The following is an 18,504-nucleotide window of genomic DNA, read 5'->3' on the forward strand; positions in this document are numbered from 1 at the left end:
CTATAAAATCTCCTTACCTCCTCTTCTTCCAGCCGCCGGAGAGCGTCGCTGATGTACTTCACGTGCTGCGTGGTTAACGTGACGAGGGCGGTGTAGCGCGTCCGTAAATCCATGAACTAAAAGAAGCCAAAACAAAACCGCCGTGCGTCAGTCGGACCTCTGGCGGACAGGACCTCGGGGCTGGATAGCGTGAGCTACGGAGACAGCACCTCTCACGGAAAGATCCCCAAGCACGTGTCAGACTAGATACGTTACAGCACCACTGAAATGCAGCAATTGGCAGAGGGAGGGTGGCAGCCGCTTGACGCAAGACATGCTGCACAACAGTGGGGTGGGAGGGGAAGTGTTGGTGGTGAACACTGGGGCAAAACCTTCTAACTCTTAGAACAAGACCATGGGCTCTTGATATCCACACGGAGCAGACAGGGCCTGGGTGGTTTGTAAAGGTCTCATCCAAAAGATCCACACACAGTGATACTGCATGGAACTCTGTGCATTTACCTTGGAAGGCTGAAGGGCTGAGTCGACCCTGTTGGGATTTGAACCTGTGGTTCCAAGGAGTCTAGGTATTTCATACCTGATGCTTAGAGCACTAAGCCATCCTCTCTGGCTAATAAACAAAACAGCGAGGGTGGAAACTTTGACAGAAGAGTTCGGCAGAAAGGAGCTATTTTCACAGACAGGCTGCTCCACCGGCGTCTAAAAGCAGAGGAACCTCTCCCATGCAAGGCCAAGCAGGCAGTGTACCTCTTGGGTGATGACATCTGAGGAGGAAAGAATCCGTCTGCGTTTCACGGGCGATTTCTGCTGAGACTCCACAAACGCCCGGTAGGTCATGAGCTGCAGCTCGTAGTCCTGGAAAGAAAACAAGGCGGGAGTGGGTCGAATGGTTTATTCTATCGCTGACCTCTTCAGGTCTCTTGGCATCTCATTCCCACGCGCCACACGGAACCAGAACTGCCAAAGCCAACCCTAGAGGCGGTTGGACTCCCCTCCGGCTCCCGAGAAGGGAAGACGCCAAGCCCAGGTTTCAGAAACGCGCCTTTACCTTGACCACCGCGGAGTACTGCTGGGAGAGTTTCTGACACTGGTCCAGCTTGGCTTGATTTCGGTCGATCACCACAACCAAAGCCTTTGGCAAAAAAACAAAAGGAAAAAGTTACCCGAGTAACTGCCGTAGGTCGAGACTGCCTACACGGCCAGGCCGGCTTTTCAGGGACATTTTCCTTTGATCTCCTCCTTCGACTCCTGGCCCATCACTGCCCCGCCAACCTTGTTGTCAATAGCCAGGCGATGGCCCGATGGCAGAGGTCTCTGTAGCCCTTACGCTACGGGACAGAGCAGGTGATGTTCCTGCCTTTCCATCTGCCCACACGTTAAACAGACCCGGTGCAAGATCTGTGACCCTCTACGTCTGGCCTGGATTGTACAGGAGGTTAGAGAGTTTTCCTAAAAATTCCTAGCAGGCATGTAAACTCCCAGTTAATCAGTTAACCCTTAAGTTTAATCTATTAATTGATGAAGTGGGGTCCCACTTCTGCACCCCACCGCATGCAGGGTGGCCAACTCCTCTAATTCTAATTAATGGAGATTGCCTATCTCCCAGAACTGGAAGAGACCTTGAAAGATCATTGAGTCTAGCCCCCTGCCTTCACAGCAGGACCAAGTACCATCTCTGACACATTTTTGCCCCAAATCCCTAAATGGCTTCTGCAAGGATTGAACTCACACCCCTGGGTTTAGCAGGCCAATGCTCAAACCACTGAGCTATCCCTCCCCTCCTCTTCCTGTCCCCCATCGCGTGCAGGGCTGCTGCTCCCGGCCCCTCCCCATGGGGCTGGAGCAGCTCTCTGCCCACAGCGGGCATCAGGCAAGGGGCTGTTCCCGGGTACCAGTTAACTGGAACCTGATAAGCATCACCCAATAAGATCACCTGGTGACCCATTCACATCCCTAATTCCTAGAGCAGAGCTTTTAGAAAAGCAGCCAGTCTTGATCTACAACTTGCCCGTGATGGAAAATCCACCGTGAGCCATGGTCAATTGTTTCAATAGTTAATTATTCCCACTGCTAAAATCCAGGCTGCATGTGTCTAATTTTAACTTCAAGGCACTGAATCATGGAGGTCTTCCTCCGGTGCCCCCACAAAGCCCATCATTAAATGTTTCTTTCCCGTGTAAATAGTGACAGTTAACTGGAATCCAGCCACATCTTAACCGTCTCTCTGTTCAGCTAACGAGACAGAGCTCTTGGAGTCTCTTACTTGAAGGCAGGTTTTCCTTGCAGCATTCTTATGGCTCTTTGCTGAACCATCTGCAATTGATCAACATCCTTCCTGAATAGTGGCAAAACGGGGCGCAGGATTCCAGAAGCAGTCGCACCAGCGCCACATCCAGCGGTAAAACCCCTCCCTTCTCCTACTCCAGATTCCCTGTTTACATCTCCCAGCATCACATTCACTTTTGGCCTCAGCATCGCGGCAAGAGTTCGTGTTCAGCTCACTATGCACCATCACCCCCAAATCTCTCTCCAAATCACTGCTTTCCAGGAGAGAGTGCCTGTCCCACAAGTACGGCCTGCAGGCTCTGGTCCTGGAGGTACGTTTACACTTGGCGGTCTGAACATACGTGGTGTGTTTGCACTAGGGATGGGAATGGTTAACCGGTAAGTCTCACCCTTAACGGTTAACCAGTGGGGGCTAGAGCAGGCACGGCGTGTGGGCCACAGCGGGATGGTGCAGCCCCCACCCACCTCTGTTTAATCAGTCAGCCAATTAAACATAACGTTTAACTAATTAAATGGGATTTTACATCCCTAGTTTGCAGCCAGGGATCCAGAGCCTGCTGAATTGGTGACTCATCCTTGTCACAATTTACCTCCCCCCCCCCCAATATTTGGGTCATCTGCAAACTTCCCCAGTGATGAATCTCTGTAATCTGTCTAAGCCCTCTGACGCTTGACGGTTCTTTCGCGTGAGGGCTGCGTGTGTCCCGAGACAGCCGTTTTCAGGGCAGCTCTCTCGGTGCCCGGAGAGGAAGCCGTCAGTGTCCGTCAAACATGAAGCACAAAATCGATAGGGGGAAATCATTTTCCTTTCTGGAAAGCCCATGACGCGTATTTATCGACTGCCCGTGGAAGGCGCTGGCGAGAGACCAGGGGAGACGCACGGCGACAGAACAGGCCCAGCTCGTGCAAAGCGAGCATCTCCCGCAGTGACCCAGCATCTCCAGGAGTGGAGACGTTTCCTCGGTCTCCCTGGCCATTTTAAGGAGACGAGGACGATTACCTAGATCTCTCTCTTCCTCAGGTAGCATACAATGAGCGCTTCCCACTCTTTATGGTGTTTATTCTCACCAGGCCCCCGGGAAGGCGGCTATCCCCATTGCACAGATGGAAAACTGAGGCACCGAGAGGCAAGGGCCCAGATTCTTTTAAAATATTGAAACACACACATCCCCAAGATCACTGAAGTCAATGGAAGTTAAGGACTTATCATAGAATACTAGTTCTGCTCGTATCCCCACTGGGCATAGTAGTTCTGATATTGTTGGTAATACTGGGTATAATTATAGCTGCACATCTGATTGTATTCCACTGTCTTCATACGGTTAGCTTTGGGCATGGCCACACTCAAGCGTACAGGTTTAGGGCCCAATCCCACAGCTCTGTCAGGGCTCTTTTCTGTTCCAGCTCATCCGTGAATTTCACAAACCCATAACCTTTGGAAACTCCCGTCTGGTCCAAAACAACTTTTCCACCTCTACGTGATTTAACAGAAAACTCATCTAACATGCCGTCATCCACATCTGGGGTGAGATCTCCCACAAAGAGCGAGTATTCTAGACTGTTATCAGGCTGTTTTCCATACGTTGCGTAGTTCAGTTTAAATCGCATTGCTGGTGTGGCACCAGGAAGTGGGTTTCCATTGATTTTGTGTGAACGCTCCTCTGCAGTAGCCAGATCTGCCAATTCTACAAAGCAACAGCCTGCCGGAATTCCTGTCAATCTATTTCGGATGATTTTTACACTCAGAACAAGTTCTTCCATGGTGGCAAAGGCTCTTGAGACTTAAATACCTTCAAACACCTGAGCCTACCTGACTCGCCCAAGGGCCCCCAAGGCAGACTAGAGGAGGGGCTTGTACCCAGACTAGCCCCCTCGCCGCTGTCTCATTGCTCCCTGGTGCCCAAGCAGGCGCTCCCAGGAGACTGATGGGCTCTCCGACAGCGGTAACGGCCAGGCACTGTCCTTCGGGGGCGTCCACTTTGCTGAGCTAGTGGTGAATGCACCCAGGTCCTGGCAAACCCCACGAGTCTTTCCATCCTTAAGACGGCGACGATCGGAAGCTTTACAAGACAACAGATTCATTAAACCCCCCCATGTCCGGCTCCTTTCGGCACCCACCCTGCAGTGCGCAGAGCGCCTCTCTTACCGTCTGCTGGCTCAGCTGTTCGGAGAGCACCCGGCTGTCCTCTGCTTGTCCGGGTTTCATTAGTTCTTGCTGGGCGGTGGTCTCCTCGATCCACTGGATCAGCTCCCCATGGCACGCCCGGTAATCCCGCAGCACCTCCTGGATGCCCTCCAGCTCCGAACAGCTGCAAAGAGAGACCCATCGCCGAACTCAAACCACCGCGGGGAAACAAGGGCTCGTGTCCCGCTCCGAGCCGAGGCACCTCGAGAGCCGATGCTTCCCCGGGGGGATTTATGGAAGTGGCACGTACAACCTCTGCGAGACAGGGAACAGCTTAACAGCCAAGCGACAGCCTGTTAAGGGTGGCAACGCCTCCAGCCAGTCGAAAGCCAGAGATCCAGCCTCACATGGGTCTGAAAGGAGCGCCAAAGAATCAGCCTGGCCAAAGTTAGCAGCCGCTATGGGAGCCTGCCGGGGTGGGCAGGGATGTTAAAGCAGGGAAGGGGAGTCAAGAATTAAAAGGATGGAGTTAGAGGAGCGAGTTCGAGAATTAAGTCTTGTATTCAATGGGGCGGGTGTTACCCTGGCTGCGAGCAGAAGTTACAACTGGAAAAATACCACTGACAGTTCCAAATCTGGCACAAGCTTCCATCCCGGGCACAGCCAGCAAAGAACATAAGAACGGTCAGTCTGGGCTAAACCAAAGGTCCGTCTAGTCCAGCATCCTGTCTTCCAACAGTGGCCAATGCCCGGGGCCCCAGAGGGAATGAACAGAACAGGGAATCATCAAGGACTAGGGGTCATCAAGTGAAATGAACAGGCAGCAGGTTTCAAACAAACAAAAGGAAGATTTTCTTCATGCAGCGCACAGTCAACCTGGGGAACTCCTTGCCAGAGGATGTTGTAAAGACTAGGACTTCAACTGGGTTCAAAAAAGACCTCAATAAAATGGGTAGCAATGGTGTCCCTAGCCTCTTTTTGTCTGGAAATGGGTGACAGGAGAGGGATCGTGTGATGATTCCCTGTTTTGTTCTCTCCCTCGGGGGTGCCTGATATTGGCCACTGTCGGCAGACGGGACACTGGGCCGGATGGACCTTTGGTCTGACCCAGTCTGGCCGTTTTATGCAAGTGATCCCTCCCCTGTTGCCCATTCCCAGCTTCTGGCCAAACAGAGGCTAGGGACACCATTCCTATCCCTCCTGGCTAATAGCAATAGATGGACCTAAGGTCCGTTAATTTATCTAGTTCTCTTATGAACCTTGTTATAGTTTTGGTCTTCACCACATCCTCCGGCGAGGAGTTCCACAGGTTGACCGTGTGGTGTGAAGAAAAACTTCCTTTGGTTTGTTTGAAACCTGCAGCCCGTTCATCTCATTTGCTGACCCCTAGTTGCTGTGTTCTGGAAAGGAGTCAATAACTCTTCTTTAGTCCTTTTTCCCACAGCAGTTGTGATTTCATAGCCCTCTGATATTCCCCCCTTAGATGTCTCTTTTCTCAGCTAAAAGCCCCAGTCTGATTAAAGCAGCAAGGACAAGCCGGGAGACCCTCACCGGGTGTCAATCTGAGCGCCAACTCGCTGCCAGCGATCCCACAGCTGCGCTCCCTTCTCCTGGTACCGCTCGAGGTCCAAGCTGTGCTCTTGCTTCAGTCGACACAGCTGCTCTCCCATGGCTTTAGCCTTGGCCACGTCCTCTTCCAACGCAGAGAAGGCAGCGCTCTTGGTCTTCACCTCACTGAGCCATTGCTGTAACAGACAACAAGACCGCGGCGTCCGTATTACTGGAACCAGACAGGTGAGCCACGCTGCTGGCGGGCACGAGCAACATGGCGTTTTCTAGCCCAACGTATGTACAGAACAGCTAAGACAAGACAGATCCATGTCTAGCCCTGTGGCGCTGCAGACCGATGGGTCTATCGCCCCCACTAACTCCGCCATCTGGCTGAATCTAGGACCAGGACATGCAACGTGCAGGGATCCGTAGCCCAGCCAAGAGCAAGTCACAATGGTGCATTCAGCATCACCGAGCTACCCACGTGGGTCTGCCAAGTGTAATTAGCACCAGCCACGCACAAAGGCAGGAGCCACGTCGCCTGCCACGGCAGCCGTTCTGCCTCCAATTCCTGACACAGCAAGGGTCACGTCGACTCAGTGAAAGCCTCCAATCGCTCACCAGCAAGCAGGTGGGCTGGACCACAACGCAAATTCAGTAAGGAACGGGGAAAATCTCATTCCGTGAACGCGAGAGCTCAAGACGCTACAGGTGGGACCTCTCTAGGCCAGAACTCTCTGGTCCAGAAACATCAGGCATCCAGCATGATTTGAGTTGGCTGGACGTCCACTTGTCATGGGTGTGGCCAAGTTTCCCACGGTCCCATTGTGATGTAGTGTCAGGACCTTGCTGGTTGCTGTGCTGGGGCTGAGAGCGACCCCTACTGGCCTTTGTCTAAGCACTGCCCAGTGGAGGGCGCCATGAGGGCCCCCATGACAGTGACCAAACCGGTTCTACTGGTTAAGGGAAGGGATGGAACAAAGGAAGGGAGTGTTAGGGGAGGGGTCAGTTTCTGGCTGAAATGGAGGAGGAGACAGATGAAGGAGGGGGGGCCAGGCACCCCATCTCAAGGGGCCTGGGGCATCCTGGCCCTGACTCCTGTAGCCACGTCACGTCTAGGCTGTGCTGTATCCCGGAGAAGCAATAAACCCCTCTCTGTTCTACTGGCTGGTGGAGTCTGCTCTTGTTGCTACGGGGCTGCAGGATGGGGGGACCCCAACTCGCCATCACACCCATAAAGTGTGTTCACAGCCGCCCATCCTGGCTCTCAGCGTTCTGTGCTATTTGGCTCTAATTTACCCCTCAATGTCCTCTCTGAGCCCAGGAAGCAGTGGGGGTGTTGGTAATGCTGCTAGACACTCCCATGCTCTGGAAAATTCTCCGGTTCGGAACCGGTCAGGTCCCGAGGTTGCCGGACCAGAGAGGTCCAACCTGTCCTAGTTTCTAGTGGACGCATCACATTTCCCACCTGTAACGTAGCTCTGTGAGACTGAATGGCTGTCAGATCGGCAGGTACCGCCTCCTCTTGGCTCAGTTTCACTTCATACCCTTTGACCAGGGACTCTGCTCCTTGGGTGCTCCGCACGATTGCACCCACCGTCTTTAACCTAGAGACAAGGAGGAAACGTGACTTCTAGAACCGAGGTCGCTCTGCACGGTGAGGCCACTGGGGTCGCAAGCAGCGGAGAGGAAGGGGACCGCTCGCTCTGCGTCACACCCAGCATTCACACCCGAGGAGCCGGAAGAAAGGGCCGTAATGAAACCTGGAGTCTCGGGGGGGAAGCCAGAGAACACGAGCCCCCGTATAGGCCCCTGGAATTCTAAAACACCGTCAGTTAAAACGGAAGGGGTAAAACCGAACGGCACGGAGAGGCAGCAGCTAGCGGTCTGAGCTCTAGAATGAGAGACTGGAATACCGGACTGGACCCTGCCTCTAACAGCAACGCTACAGAGTCGCTTATCCCAAGGGTCCCCGTCTCCTCGGGAACAAAGAGTGACTTTGGCACAGCTCTCTGAAAGGGGGAGTGCTACGTAAACGGCAGGCGTGCTAACGGCTTACCTCCCTCGTGGTGCGACCAGGTGGGGCTACTGCCTGCGAAGCACAGACACCGCTGGAACAAGGAATCCGGTGGCACCTTATAGACCAGTGGTCCCCAACCATTTGAAGCTGCCGGGCGCCAGAGGACGGGGACACTCATGCATCTGGGGGCGGGGCTGCACATACACTACAACCCCATAAGCCACGTGCCTGGGGCCAGCAACCCTATGCGCCGGGTGGCCACAGGCGGGGCCATTTGCAGCATGCCTGGGGCCAGCGTCCTGCAGAGCTGCGCGGCCAGGGCCAGCACCCCCCTATAGCCGCATGCCCAAAGCTAGCACCTCCCTACCCATAGCTGCATGCCCAGGGGTGGGGATGCCAATTCACCGTGCGCCCGGGGCCGGCGCCCCTCCATAGCCGCACACCTGGGGCGTGGGCGACCAATTTGCAGCGCTCCCCATGAGCCATGCACCCGGGGCCAGCTCCGGCACCGCACATGCACCACGCACCCGGGGCAGGGCCAGCCCCGAGCACTTGGCGGGCGCACACAAATGCCCCCGCAGGCACCGTGTTGGGGTCCACTGTTATAGACTAACCATTTTATTAGGGCAGTGAGTTGCAACTCACTTCCTCGGACGCATGAAGGGAAAGCGAAAGGAACAGAGATGGGAGCGTTCCATCAGAGCGCATGCGATCAGGGCGGATGTGGATACAAAGGGGAGGATACCTAAAGTGGAAAATTACTTATTGTAATGAGGGAATGGGAACAACTCTCTCATTACCGTAAGTCATTTTCCACTTTACGTATTGAATTAGCTCTGATGTAATACTCCCATCTCTGGACCCTGTTGTTTCTGCCCCTTCCTGCGTCTGAGGAAGTGAGTCGCAACGCACAAAAGTTTATGCCATAATAGAAGTGTTAGCCTGTAAGATGCCACTGGACTCCGTGTTCGTCTGATTCTGCAAACAACAACAAGGCTACCTCTGAAGCACAGCACGGATCCTACAGGCAAGTGGCTACAGATACTAGATACCAGCTCTAAGGACCACACATTTTCTAGCCTTCAGTGAATAAGTTGCTTTCGGGAGGTGCCTTGTTACAGTTTGCGCTGCATGTCTTAGGACAAGAAATGCTCCCTTGGCTGTGTCATGCTGAGTCCTACGGCAGTGAGAATGCCGCCACCCCGTCCCATTCGTCGCTGGCCAAAACCGTTCCCCGGGTTCCTCGCACTCCATCATCTGCCTGTCTGTAGCCATCCCTTGTCTCTTATGCCAAGATCGGCAGCGCTTTGTAACCGACGTCGGTTCGGTTTGCACAGAGCCGGGCACAGCGTGGCGCAGCCGTGACGACGGCGACTCGGCGGAACCACGATGCAAATCGTAACAGTGGTCACCCCGGGTGGCAGCCTGCTTGTCAATTCTTGGGGGTGCTGATGAGTGTCAGGACACAAGAGGCCCCAGCCCAGCAGGGGACAATAGCAAGGGAGGTTACGTACATTTCCCCCACCCAGCTCTGCCAATCCATCTCAACCCTGACCTGCAGTACCCTTGGGTATGCCGGTCCTGCATCCGCTTCCACCGCCCTCTCCCACCCTGCAGCATACCCCTGCACCGTGCAACGCCCCAGCCCAGACTGAATTAGGGTGAATTTCGCCCGACTGATGGCTTTGTAATAATACGAACCCAGCTCAACTTGCATCATGTTCCAGCTGAACAGTGTATTTGAAACCCAGCTGCCTGGAGCATGGTGTCACCTAAACACTAACACTCAAATTATCCCAGAGCATCATTCGGAGCTCCTGAATATACAGCATCTCTTAGACATTCCTGGGTGCCCTTAAGAAACACTGGAACAACTCTCAGCCTCACCCACTTTTAGGCCAGCTCTACGCGACAGGGGAAGGTCAAATGAAGATACTCAGCTCCAGCGATGTTAATGACAGAGCTGGAGTCGACATAGCTCAGTTCGAGTTTCTGCATGGTCTCCACAGAGGGAGGTCAACAGAAGCAAACACTCCCGCTGGCTTCTCTTACTCCTCGTGAGAGGCAGGAATACCGGTGCTGATGAGAGAAGCCTCTGAGTTCGATTTAGCAGGTCTGTACTAGACCTGCTAAATCCAACTCCGGAAGATAGATCGTGGAGGCAATCAATCTACTGCAGAGTGAAAACATGGCCTTATAGAGGCAGCTGTGCAGCACAACTAATTCTGCCCATATAGAATTCTCTCTCAACTCCAGAAAGTTGGCCCTATGCTGACTCACTTGTCCAGGTAGACAGAAGAAAGTCCATACACGTGATCCATCTTCTCTACCAGCAGCTGGAGCTCTGACCGAAGACGTGGGGCACTGGACCCTGTCGGGGACCGGTGTAGGAAGCTCTCACATCTCTCAGCCAGGTGCTGCAAGTCAGACTTTAGCTGCTGCAAATCCGCCTGCATGCGCTGTGGGAGACAGAGAATTCATGTCAGAACACAGCGCAGGCACCCAGGAGAGGGAAGCAAAAGCCAGGCAAAAGGGCAGGAGGCCAGGAGCGCCCGGTGTCCAACATTTCCAGCTGGAAATTCTAACCAGCAGAACCCTTTCCAGTCTAAATGGGGACTTGGAAGTTCTCCGGATTCCTCCACTTTCTTCTCTCATTTCCCTCAACACACTGGGATGCTCTTAGTCGCAGGGGTCGCGAAGGCCACCTGCATCCAAGGCTTCTGCAGCCATTTCCTGCCACTATTTATCCAGGTTTTAAAAGGGAAGACTTGGGCAGTGGTTGTGGCCGATTTCTTCGTGTGCATTCAGATGTTTCATCAGGCTGCTCGGTGGACTGAGGGGTGGGTCGAGGCTGTAGGACAACACACGTCTTCCTCGGGGGTTTCTGAAGCGAGGAAAAATCATGGCAGGGGGAAGCGGAAAATGCAAATAAAAAAGGGGGAGGGCAGGCAAGAGGACAGAGACGCCATCATTGTCTTTCCGGCCTCAGAGTAAAACGCCCCATCGCACGGCGCGATGCCGGATTGCGGGTGAAGCAGACAAGTAGGAGAGGGAGTACCCCTGAGAACCAACAGTGGCTCCCCCAAAAAGTCCCGCCCCCCTGGAAGGACCCACCTCCTGCTCCGCAGTACGGACGGTGTTTTCCTGGATAGCGTCCCCGTCGGCCCTGGCGCTGCTCGGGGACGGGATGCGCCCCACGAGTCTCTGCTCGCACTCCTCCAGGCGCAGACGGATGTTCTTCAGCTCCGACAGAAAGGTCCTGGCAGCCGTCTCGTCTTTGTCCTCTGTCAAGCCACAAACATGCAAACAAAGCCACGGAGGATCACTTGCTGTTAGGACCGCGGAGGGAAAACAGCTTTGCCCGAGGCCTGTCCCAGGCCAGGCAAGAGCAGCGAGGCCCTAACGTTTAACCACTGGCCGCAAAGCAAGGCCGCTGTGAGCCAGGCCTCCCCAGCGCCATGCGCCAGCGCGGCTGCTCCCCAACAGGTTCGCCCGAGCAGCCCCTTGCAAAGTTCGCACTAAGGAGCTAGCAGCGCGCCTGTAAATCCCTGCCCCCAGCTCACCGCTCTCCCTGGACTCCAGCAGCTGCTGGAAGTGCTCCTTGCTGCTCTTCACGTCCTCCTCCAGGCGCAGCCGCTCCGCCCCCGAGAAGAGCTCCGAGTCCCGGCTGTCCTGCAGGAAGTCCTCGTAGTGCGCCTGGAGGCTCCGCAGGGCTTGCTGGCACTCCCCTTGGGCCAGAGAGCGGAGCTGGGGGCGGAATACCAGAGGCTCGAACGACAAGGGACCGCGGCCCACCCGGCTCTCGCCCACAGCAGGAAGGGTCTCTCCTGGCCTGACGCCCGGCAAGGGGATGCTGCTGCCAAGGCCACTCCCGGAGCCAGACGCAGCCGCATCGCCCCTTCTCGGACAGGGCAGTTCTTTGGGCCGTTCGCGGCATTGCCAGGCCTGGGTTCTCTCTCCCCCCACACTTGCCAACAAGCTATATTGCCTGAGCAGAGCTCTCAAGGAAAGGCATGCTGGGGAGTTCACCCTGCCCTGATCTGCCCTCCCTTTCCTCATTCCTCCTCGTCACTAACACGGCGCACTCACCCCGCCCCCCCCCTCGCCAATTACAGCACTGGACCAAAGAGCTGATGCTTCTCACTAGAAGGCTGCACCTTCCTCTCGTTGCCCGGCAACCCCCAAGGCGCCGACTGCCTCGCACCATGCACCTCAGGCTGGTGCCTCAGTTTCCCTACCTCTTCAGTCGTCTCTTACCATGCGCCTCGTGTTCCCTACCCAGGCGAGGCACCTTGGGCATCGTTGCCAAGTCCAGCCCAGCGGCTGGGCCCACACTTACAGCCAAAGCGAGTCCGTTTGCCGCGTTGCTGGAGGACACCAGCCTACGCTGCCGGGATACGGACACGTGGATTTGCTGGGGGGTCCTGGGCCGTACCTTTTCTACGGTCCAGCCTTGCACCAGGGCAATGTCCTTCCGCAGGTAGTTCCAGGAGATCAGGCTCTTGGTGTTCACATGGAGCTGGTGCCAAAGGGCCATCACCTTCTGGTACAGCTGTTCGACCCTGCGACAGGAGAGCGCGGCTCCGTCACCACCCGCGGCTCCCGCCCAGAGCCGAGCAGGGCTTGGCCCACCTCAGCCTTTCGCCAGCAGTGAGTTCACACAGCCGCCCGCTCACGTCTCACTGAGGAGAGCCAGCGAGGAGACGTGCGGAAAGCCCTGAGCAGCCTCCACTGGGATTCTTACATCTTCCCCATTCACACGGGTTCGCTCCCCACTGGGGAGTCCTGCCACCTCCTGCCGGCACCTCCAGCCGACCAGAAGGGTCACACCAGCTGCTCGTGGGGCGTTAGCCGCAGGGACCGCCACCAGAGCCCTCTCTGCCGCCAGGCAGGCCCTTGGTGCGGCCAGACCAGGCGACTCCCCCCATTCTCTTTCATTTCGCTCTCGGTGACGTTACGGGCTTAGACCGGGGTGGGCAACAATTTTCGCAGGGGGCCACTTAATGAATTTTTGCTATGTGGTCACAGAAGGGGCGGGGCATGAGGAGGAAGGGGCGGAGCTGGGACTAGCCTCCCCCCAGAGCTGTCTGGGACCGGAGACTTTGAATTAAACACAGAACAAAGGGCTCCCGACCCTGCCGCTCCCGCGTTGCCTGGCAGCCGCCTGGGCTGGCTGCAGCAATGTGAAAGGCTCACGGCTCTGGCCCGCCAGGGTAACGCCATAACCAGGAGCCATTTAAATTGGATCTTGCTGCCTGAGCCACTGCCCAGGAATTAGAAACTAGCAAGCGGCCAGATGCAGTCGGCAGGCTGGATCCAAGTGTGAGGCGGGCTCCATCCGGCCACCGGGCCACGTCTGGCCCAGCCCTGGGCTAGATGCATTCAAATCCCCTCCTCATTAGCCCCAGGACAGAGGATCCACCTGGCCCATGGGCCTCGCCCCAGCTGGCAGGTCAGTTTCCAGACCCACTCAGACCTTGTCCACATGAGCGTTTTGCACTGGTGCCCGCCTCTCGTGAGGAAAAGCTGCACCGTGACTCTGAGCATTGGAAGCTCAGAGAAGCAGCACAAGTCATGACTGACGGCAGTGCAGGCCCGTCTGACACCAGGATCTTGCACTAGTGCAACGAGCTGGACAGTCTTGCACTCTTGGTTTCCCTGCTTATACTGGGATGGTCCGGCCATACCCCGCCCCAGAGAAACCATAGAGAGGTCCTCCATGCAGGCAAGAGTGGCAGTGGAGGAACTAGCCAATCAGGGGCCAGGAAGGCCTACAAAGGGAGCTGCAAAACAGAGCAGCAGTCAGTGCAGGGCAGAGCTCAAAGAGAGCAGACGCCCTGGAGGCACTACGCTCTCCAAGTTTGGAGCGAGTGCAGCCCTACTACATACGGTCGCACGGGGGTTGATCACTAACAGCTTCTGTGATGTTGGCTCACTGGGAACTGAAGCCACAAACCCAACAGCCACCTGACTAAGTACTTCTAGAAACACTGAAAGAGCAACGGTCCTGTAGCACTTTATAGACTAGCCAAAATATATAACTCGTATCCTGAGCGTTCGTGGGCACCACTCACTTCTTCAGATGACAAATATGGAGCAAGAGGCACAGACGGTGAATGACAAAGCAGAAAGAGAGAGAAAAGTGGGAGGAGAAAGAAAAGAAAAAACTGTCAATGAAAGTCTCCAGGCTAAATATTTTTTCCTTTCTTCCTCCTCCTCCTCTCCCCTCTTTTTCTGCTTTATCATTCAACCTCTGTGCCTCTCGCTCCATATCTGTCATCTGAAGAAGCGGGTCATGGCCACGAACACACAGGATACTAGTTACAGATTCTGGTTAGTCCCTAAGGTGCTCAAGGACCATTGTTGTTTAAGTTTTTTTTTTTTTTTAAGTTACAGACTAACACAGCTCTACCCCTCGGAGACTCTTATGTGCAGCTCACCGAGTCGGGATTTCAGCTCAGGACCAGAAGACTCCATCCCACCATCCCCAACCCTTCGCCGTCATTCGCCACCGCGCCCCGTCGCAGTAACGAGCTAGCCCCCGGTTGCCATTAATATCAGCAACACGAAGCCCCAACTCCCAGCAAGGAGCAGAGGTTCGACATTTCCCCAGCACCGATCGCCCCTAACACGCAGCGAGAGGCATCGCTCGGTCGCCGAGCCCCCAGGAGCCGCAAGCAGCGAATCGCAGGGCGCAGTCACCTGTTGGCAATGTCGATCGCCTCCTTGTTAGGCGGGGGGATGAGGAAGCACACGGATGGCACCATGGCCTCATTGCCGGTCGGGCTGATCACCTTCCATTTGGTCCGCTGGGAATTGTCTTCCAGCACACACTCGTCGTTCCTGCCGATGGTGATCTGCGTGGGCAACACACACAAGGTTGCATCCCGGCCCCTGAGCTCGCAGCGCCTCCGGCTGCGGCCAGATCCCTTTCTGGGCCGGAGGCGTCCAGCCAGCACACTCGGAAGCCGAGCAAACCAGACGTCAATGGCGAATTGCCTCGGGGAGGGGAAAGGAGGAGAAATTCCACGAAGCCCCCGGCAAGTCTTCGGCTACAAGGTATTAAGCCCCCTCCCTTGGGAACGGAGCCTTTGCCTCGGCTGGTTAAGAAGCAGCGATTGCTCCGCCCATAAGAACAGAAGAGCGACCAGACGGGGTCAGGCCAAGGGTCCTGTCTGCCCACAGCGGCCAAGGCCAGGTGCCCCAGAGGGAGGGAACAGAACCGGGAACCATCCAGTGATCCCTCCCCGGTCGCCCCTTCCCAGCTTCTGGCCAACAGAATCTAGCGACGCCATCCCTGCCCACCCTGGCTAACAGCCATTGAGGAACCCAACCTCCATCCCCCTCCCGACGTCGCCGTGGTTTCCCCCCATCAGCCACCGGAGAATTGGTCCAAGTTCCTCTGGGTCCTGCATCCCCCCCGCCGCCCTCTGCACAAGCTCAGATTCTTCTCCTCCCCTCCCACCAGAGCCCACAGGCTCCGTGCCGGCAGCTCACCTCGATCTGCCGATAGTCGCACACAGCCTTGACCGAGATGGTGCCCTGCAGCACGTGCTCCGGATTTCTTGGCTTTAGCTGAACGATGGTTTTGGACCGGCCCACCAAGCTGGCGACGGCGCTCTTCGACTGAATGAGCTGCTCCTTTTCGTCCTGGCGGGAACGAGAGCAGCGCGCTGCTAGCGGAGGACCAGAAACCCTCCGGAAGTTGCAATATCCCTCCCCCGCCCCCCGACAGGTCTTCCAGGGCGGGGCTCGCAAGGGCTGACTGGAGATGCCAAGCGAGTGCCTCTCCCCCCAGCTGTGGGGAACACACCCCAAATCGGGGCTAGACCCTTTCCTTCCATGTTTGGGCCATTCCAGACAACCCGCCCAGCCGCTTGCAGAGCAGGAATGTCTCTTGCTGCTAGAGACGAGAAAAGAACAATCGTCTAAACAACGTAAATCAGAATGTGCCTAGAACAGTGACCACGGGACGTGCCTTCCCTGGGGGGGGGGGGGGGATTTCATTTCTGCCACTTTGGGAAGGCTGCAGAACGCTGTTCCAGCCCTCGCTCTTACAAAGCCAAGAACATCACCATGTTTAAAAAACGCGCAGGACGTGGGTGTACAGAATCAAAGAGATAAAACCACCCAGAGAGACGGCTCAGAAATCTCTCTTCAGCGAAGAGACTTCCTTCCACGGGAGGGTGGGGAAGCCATCGAAGCTCTTGGGTATTTGGATAGAGATTGGATCCCAGGAGTAAACGGTATTGCACAATTGGTTTCCGTCAGTCCCTACTGGCCCTGTACACTCAGACGGCAGTGGTTTTCCATGTGCAGAGCACCCCCGCACCAATCTGCAGCCACTGCGAGGGAGAAGTGTGGGTCTCAATACATAAATCACAGCCTGAATAATTCACTCCGGCTCGGCCCACTTGGACTGAGGAAATTTGCCAACAGAGAACTTCAGCATTCGTGCGTTTCGCTCCGAGCCATTCGAGAGTCGATTAGGGCACTAGGAAGGGGGAACCAGTCTCAGTTATTGAAGGGTTAAAAAAAAAAAAAGAAGTGCTTAAATGAACTACCTGTGCCTGTCCCTGGGAGCATGAGTGGAAGAAACACAACTTTAACTCCTTCATTACCAAAGAATAACCGCGTGTGCCAGGGAGATGGCTGGGCCGTACCACTCCTGAGACCTGGGCTACTTTTCAAAACACGGAGCGAACCACGATGCCACTACAGTCATAGCGTGCCCGCCTCTGAGCGCTTGTGGCCACAGCGCTAAGAACCTGCAGCGGCTCCGTGGGGGGAGGGCTTGAGAGCACAGACCTGGGCTCCACAGAGCCTGGGAGCAGGGACCGAGCCACAGGCACCCTGGAGAAGACAGGACAAGGAGTCCGGAAGATTTAGCCTGCCTGGCTGCCCAGTACCAGCACCCACGTTCTCCCTGCAGCACCTCTGGGACCCAAAGAACTCCATACGGGGGCAACTGCACACGGCAACCAGACTGCCTGCATCTGAGTTGGTTGGTATTTAAGCCAGGGGTTTAAAGGCCCTGCCTGGATCCAGGCCCCGAGGTTTGGGGCTCCCCCCAGCACTGGGGAGCCGGCACTGGTGCTCCAGCCTCTCCTGCCCGTTTGTCCCTGCAGGGCTGGAGCACACAAAATCTACTTGCCTGGGGCCCCCAGATCTCTGGCGTGGGAGGGGAACGTGGGGAGCGTCTTTCCCCTGCTCAGTCGGGGGCCACGGCCGGGAGGGTCGGTTTGTTTGGGGTTTTTTTTACTTCTCACTTGCGTGCAGCCCCCGACTGGCTTTTCTGTGGGTCAGCGCCTCCCCCCAGCCCCCCGCAAAAAAGATTCCCCAGATCCTGATTTAGTCCAGTCTGAAGTACGGAGCAGGTGTAGAAACGCTAAGATTTAAAAGGCTTTGATTAGCATCTGGCCACTAACCTTTCGTACTGGATTAAGAGTGAAATGCCTGGGCAAGCCCCCCTCATCCTTAGAGGTGCCAATTCAGTAGCTGGTTTCTTAAAAAGCCAATTTGCACAGAGCAGTTATAAAGTTCTCCAGCTGTCTGGGCTGCTCTTTCTTATTCCGGCTGCATCAGGGCACGCAATCTGAAGCCTAGCCTGTCAACGTTCAGCCCTCTGCCACCGCCTTGTCTACTGAACACGGGCATACGGGGTTACCCCTACGCTCCCTGCTCTGTATCATCCGCCGCCCCGGAGAACCGGCATGACAGGCTCGGGAGAGATCGGATCTGGATGAAGAGGGGGCTTTCCCTCCAGCCGGCCCTGCTCTTAAAACAGCATCCATCGAAATAGCCAAATAGACGCCGCCTTCAGCTGCATTTGACCGGATCAGAGTAACCGTCTCGGACAGCAAAACTCAGCCGTCCCCACGTTTCTACACACAAATACAGCGTGGGACATGGTGAAGACTCAATTCTGGACTTGATTTTGATGTGGTAGGAAAGGTCTCTAGCCAGCCTCCCTTCAGGCAAGGGTCAAGCACAGAGCGCGCCTGCAAGAATCGGTTGTGGCCGTCACCGAGATTCCCTTACGGAATTAAAATCCAACACTGTGTCGACAGTGTCAAATCAACAGTTTAAAAGACACAATGAAAACCCCCCACACGCTCGAAATGCAAAGACTGGCTTAACCCGGGAAGAACGTTCAACTCCACTGGGCTGGTGGCAGGAACACACGCCCCACCCCCATTTTCCCTGGTAAAGCAAAAGCCCCCGAGCGGCGCTGCTGCCCAGTGTAGCACGCCGAGAGGCCACGGGGATGGGCGTCCACACAACACCCACCATGGAATCCTGGAGCAGATCCTCCAGGCGGGTCAGGCTGGTGTTCTGGTCGCAGGAATACTTCCACCGGATGGAGTCCTGCAGGTTCCGCAGGTAGGTCTCCGACTCCCGGGCGTCGCTGAAGAACTGCAAAGGCACACGGCATTACAGGAAGCCGTACGGCACCACACCCCAGAGGCAGCATCGAAAGGATCCTCCCCTCCCCCCGCCCTCAGCCACCTCCGCAGGCAAG

At 55.8% G+C, this 18,504-nt stretch overlaps 1 protein-coding gene and 1 pseudogene across 25 annotated transcripts in view; both read right to left on the reverse strand.

The window, feature by feature from the left end:
• MACF1 (microtubule actin crosslinking factor 1) overlaps positions 1-18,504 on the reverse strand; it is a 299,184-nt gene that overhangs the window by 150,054 nt on the left and 130,626 nt on the right. For all 25 annotated transcript variants that reach the window (XM_075908729.2, XM_075908727.2, XM_075908730.2 and 22 more), the window contains 13 exons: positions 18,273-18,398; positions 15,480-15,632; positions 14,685-14,839; positions 12,418-12,544; positions 11,546-11,729; positions 11,097-11,266; positions 10,263-10,441; positions 7,431-7,569; positions 5,963-6,156; positions 4,433-4,595; positions 1,049-1,132; positions 748-855; positions 18-116 (listed from right to left, as the gene is read on the reverse strand). In XM_075908729.2, the coding sequence (XP_075764844.2) occupies positions 18-116; positions 748-855; positions 1,049-1,132; positions 4,433-4,595; positions 5,963-6,156; positions 7,431-7,569; positions 10,263-10,441; positions 11,097-11,266; positions 11,546-11,729; positions 12,418-12,544; positions 14,685-14,839; positions 15,480-15,632; positions 18,273-18,398 (1,881 nt within the window). The remainder of the gene's footprint in view (positions 1-17; positions 117-747; positions 856-1,048; positions 1,133-4,432; positions 4,596-5,962; positions 6,157-7,430; positions 7,570-10,262; positions 10,442-11,096; positions 11,267-11,545; positions 11,730-12,417; positions 12,545-14,684; positions 14,840-15,479; positions 15,633-18,272; positions 18,399-18,504) is intronic.
• Positions 1,139-4,322, reverse strand: LOC142819907 (tRNA selenocysteine 1-associated protein 1 pseudogene; annotated as a pseudogene).

This window comes from Pelodiscus sinensis, chromosome 26 (assembly GCF_052426305.1).
Source record: "Pelodiscus sinensis isolate ZL-2025 chromosome 26, ASM5242630v1, whole genome shotgun sequence".
Taxonomy (NCBI): Eukaryota; Metazoa; Chordata; order Testudines; family Trionychidae; genus Pelodiscus; species Pelodiscus sinensis.